The sequence below is a fragment of the Lycium ferocissimum genome, chromosome 3 (genome assembly GCF_029784015.1).
Source record: "Lycium ferocissimum isolate CSIRO_LF1 chromosome 3, AGI_CSIRO_Lferr_CH_V1, whole genome shotgun sequence".
Classification (NCBI taxonomy): domain Eukaryota; kingdom Viridiplantae; phylum Streptophyta; class Magnoliopsida; order Solanales; family Solanaceae; genus Lycium; species Lycium ferocissimum.
The window spans coordinates 1,984,746-1,988,757 of record NC_081344.1 but is presented as its reverse complement, the minus strand read 5'-3'; the positions used below and the strand labels follow the sequence as shown (position 1 = coordinate 1,988,757).

General features: G+C 32.1%; 1 protein-coding gene across 1 annotated transcript; it reads left to right on the top strand.

Moving 5' to 3' along the window:
• Window positions 1–2,282: 2,282 nt before the first annotated feature.
• LOC132049197 (calmodulin-binding protein 25-like) lies at window positions 2,283–3,269 on the top strand. Its single transcript, XM_059439903.1, has one exon. It carries the CDS (start codon window positions 2,426–2,428, stop codon window positions 3,047–3,049), a length of 624 nt encoding a protein of 207 aa, XP_059295886.1. The 5' UTR covers window positions 2,283–2,425; the 3' UTR covers window positions 3,050–3,269.
• Window positions 3,270–4,012: the final 743 nt, after the last annotated feature.

Here is a 4,012-nt window from a genome sequence, read left to right as displayed (position 1 = left end):
GTGAAAGATACCTTTTATTAATGACTTATTTAAGAAAATTAAACTGACTAATCCAAGCACTACTATGATTAAAAACGTCCATTTGAGACAGAAAGAACAAAGTAGTACTCATCCGTGCTATTAATTAAAATTTGCTGCTCACATATGTTAATGGACTAATCAACTTATCCACGTTTCGCGCGGTCAAACATACAATTTTCTTAAAAGATTGATTGATGTGAAGAGAAAAGGTTCTTATAATATCAAAAATAAAAGAAAATTAAAATTAAATCTATAAGAAAAAATACAATAGAAAGCCAAATCTATATTATACACCTACTAAGACACCAAATACAGTCTTTAAGTTCTATAATGCAGAGTTCCCAAGAAACATCATCTCATTTCGGCAAAGAGAAATTAATATTACAAAATGTACGCAACGTAAGTCACGTATATATCCTTTCCACTTATAAGGTTGTACAGAAATAATGGAGTAGTATTTAATTATTATAAGAAACAATATCATCTGTAATTGTATTTAGAAGTAGTTTTTATTCATAATTAGAAACTTTTGGTCTTACGTAAGACTTTTTACCTTCTATTCCTATTAAATATGAATGTAATTAATGATATTAAATATTGTAAAAAATATTTTAAAATAAGGTAAACTATATATGAGGACGAAATATAAATCGTTTGGTATATATAAGGTAAAGAATGATTTAAACTGGAAATTTAAAAAAATAATAAATCCCCAGTGAAGTGAATCTTATGGCATGCCATTTGCAGAAATCTTTTTAACTCTTTCATGGCTCCAAACTCTCTTAGAATACGTACTGTTGAAATACAAATTAAACCACTGATTAAAATCAACATACTCATAAAAGTTTTGCACAAAAAAATTTCTTATATGATGTTAATTAGTGAACGAAAATGGTATCCGGTTACAGGTAGTTTACCTGGATGAATTAGTATGGGTGTGCATACACATAGATAAACAATCTAAGAATATAAAAAACTCACATGTAGAAACTGCTGCATTGGATTAATTAGAGTCGAACAATCTGGCCAAAACTTCTATGGAGCAAATCTAACTTTTCTGAATTTTTCGTTTGTAAGAAACTTTATATATTTACTTGAACCCTCCCAAATGCAACTTGAAATGATTTCCAATGGATTACTCCATTTTAATATATTTTCATTCTTCATGGAGGGAATGAAAGGTTGGATTAGTAATTATTGAGACTTTTAAGTTTTCTTTCAATAAATAATAGGAATAAGTGGGGTAGTAAATTCTAAAACGTTTAAGTTTATTGCAGTAATAAAGAATAAGAATGAATGGGGAGTAATAATTGATATATTCACTCTTGTACAATAAGAAAAAAAAAATATTAAGCAAAAAAGGCCCAAAAAAAATGAGAAAAAAAATAATTAGGATCCTTGACCAAAAAGAGATGACACATCACTCTTGTAAATTGAAGTGTCAAATAAAACCTGAGTAAAGGTACTAAACCAAAAGGAAAAAGAAAGCGACTAAAACCTTTTCTTCTCTTATTCTATTTAGGGAAATGTTTGAATTTGTCTTTGTACTAATTAAAATTGCTCAATTTTACAAGTTGTTTGACTTTTATTCGGTTCATATTTTTGTTGTCAGCAAATCATTTTAGTTTTTCTTTTACCGTTAACCGAGCTCTTGCCTGCAATGGGTGAGCTCTACATATCCAAAACCTTCGAGGAAAAAGATTCATAATTACCCATCAACTTTTAATTAAGGTCTAAAATTACCTCAGATTGAAGCTCTGTCACGAGTCCAAGAAAAAGACTCTTTTCTAATCAATAGTTTAACAAAAGATAAAATTGTCCAATTTTAAATGTATTATATTTTCTTTTATTCCGTTTTACTGCATACTTCTCTTTTCCGTATATTTTCAAAAAAAAATAACACCTTTTTATATTTTTCTAAAAAATACTTTTTAAGTTCCTTATTTTACCCTTATAAAATGATTTAAAGACTACAGATTTTAAATTTATTTTCTTTAAACTTTTACATCTAATAAAACAGTCACTTAAATTAGTATTAGTGCGGGGTGAAGTAACAAATTCGATCCCTTTTATCCCTTCTACTTATCATTCTACCGTCAAAATAAAATAAAATAATTAAAATGATTACTCCAGTAAAAGCCAAAGTTATCCTTCGAGTCATTACTGAACGTACCCATATGGTGCCACGTGTCCCCAGAAAACGCGGTTTCTTCCTTTCTACTCTAATCTCACCATCATATATACTTCCTCTTCCTTTAGTACTTCATACCTTCTGCTTTCCTTCACTTTTATGCTTCCGAAAGAAAAATGCTCTTGTGAAAAAAAAATTTGGTACTGAAAGGTTGAACCTTTTAAGCTCTAGCTCTACTGTTTTTGGCTATTGTTGCAACTTCTTGTACTAAAAATGGCTTCTTCTGACAATTTAATGACCATGGATCAACCATGGGCTGTTCGTTCTGCTTTTTCTGATTCTTGGTTTTCCGACATGTTCACTAAAGACACCGAAACATTAACGAAAGTCCACCTTCAAAAATCTGGGTTTTCCCAAGAACCGGAAATGAAGACAAACCCGGTTCAGACATCAACCGGGTCGGGTCGAACCGTTTCGGGCGGGTCGGAAAATGAGACAACTGGGTCGAACCGGAAGAGTAAAGTTGGTGTGAGTGGAAAGATAACCAAGCGGAAGTCACGTGCTTCTAGGCGTAATACGACGACGTATATAACTGCTGACGTGGATAATTTCAGGCATATGGTGCAACAGGTTACCGGTGTTAGGGACGGGCAGCTGCCGGTTGCTCATGTTTTAAAACCTGAAGCACAGCGTGTTGTTAACAGGCTACAGCATGGTAGTTGTTTGCCAACACTTGACACGTCAGCTTTCTTATTGGACCACGTGTCTCAGCAATCAGTGGAACCTACACCACCGTTGGATCATGTGGTGGTTGACGGTGGATCATGTGGTTTTGATTTTAGCACTTTTTCTGGCTTTCCTACCCTTGAGTCATTCATGGAAAGTAATGTAGTTTAATGTATTAGGTAGGGTCTTTTATGTAATTTTAGTTAGTGGGTGTAGATTTTTCGAGAAGTAGGGGAAGGGTAAAATGGGAATATCAAATATGTTCATAAGTTTAGCTGATCTTACTATTTATTTTTTTTGTTTTTTAGTTATGGAGAGGAATTATGTGGCAAAATGTGAAAGGATATGAGCTGTTTTGAATGATGTTTTTATGCATGACGTCACTTTCTTTTCATTTTCATGGTTCAATGTCAATCTCTGTATCTCAATCTAATGCAAGATCTTTATTAAGTTTTGACTAGACCCTTTTGCATTTATCTAAGGTGCAGTTTGGACATTGCTTGAAATTTCAAATCATGTTTTTCTGGATAATTTGAAATTTCATTCTTGAGATAAAATCGCATGTTCCCCAATTTTAAATTGCATGTCCAAAAGCCTACTAAAGAGGACAATAAATTTTCTACTATTTTGAAGTATTAAAGAGGTCTGGTGGTACTTTTTAGTCATGAATACCGGTTATTCAAGTTGTATAATTTTTTATTGATCATGAAAGATGTTGAGAAAGGCCAAGTTTATGACGTTTAGACTTCATACTTGTGATGTTTAATCTAACATCTTATAAATTAAAGGTTTATAGGGTAAGTGATAGCTGCAAGCTCAAAAGAAAGCATTTGGAGTATGTTGATGAGCTTTGAATACTTTTATTTTTGATAACGCTAAAAATCAATGATGTTATGATTTATTACCTGTCGAGAGCGTGATTTATTTCTATTAATGTCAACAATCAATGATATTATGGATTAATTGCCTCCTAAGAACGTGTTAATTTTCGTGAAATTACATTTATTTGAACAAGTTACGTGTACCATTGCCTAACTATCATACCATTGCTTTCATTGCAGCTGGTAATGATCTTTGGCCGGAGACTTGTTGTAAATTAGATAAACATATATACTAGCCTACCTAGTTGCTGCA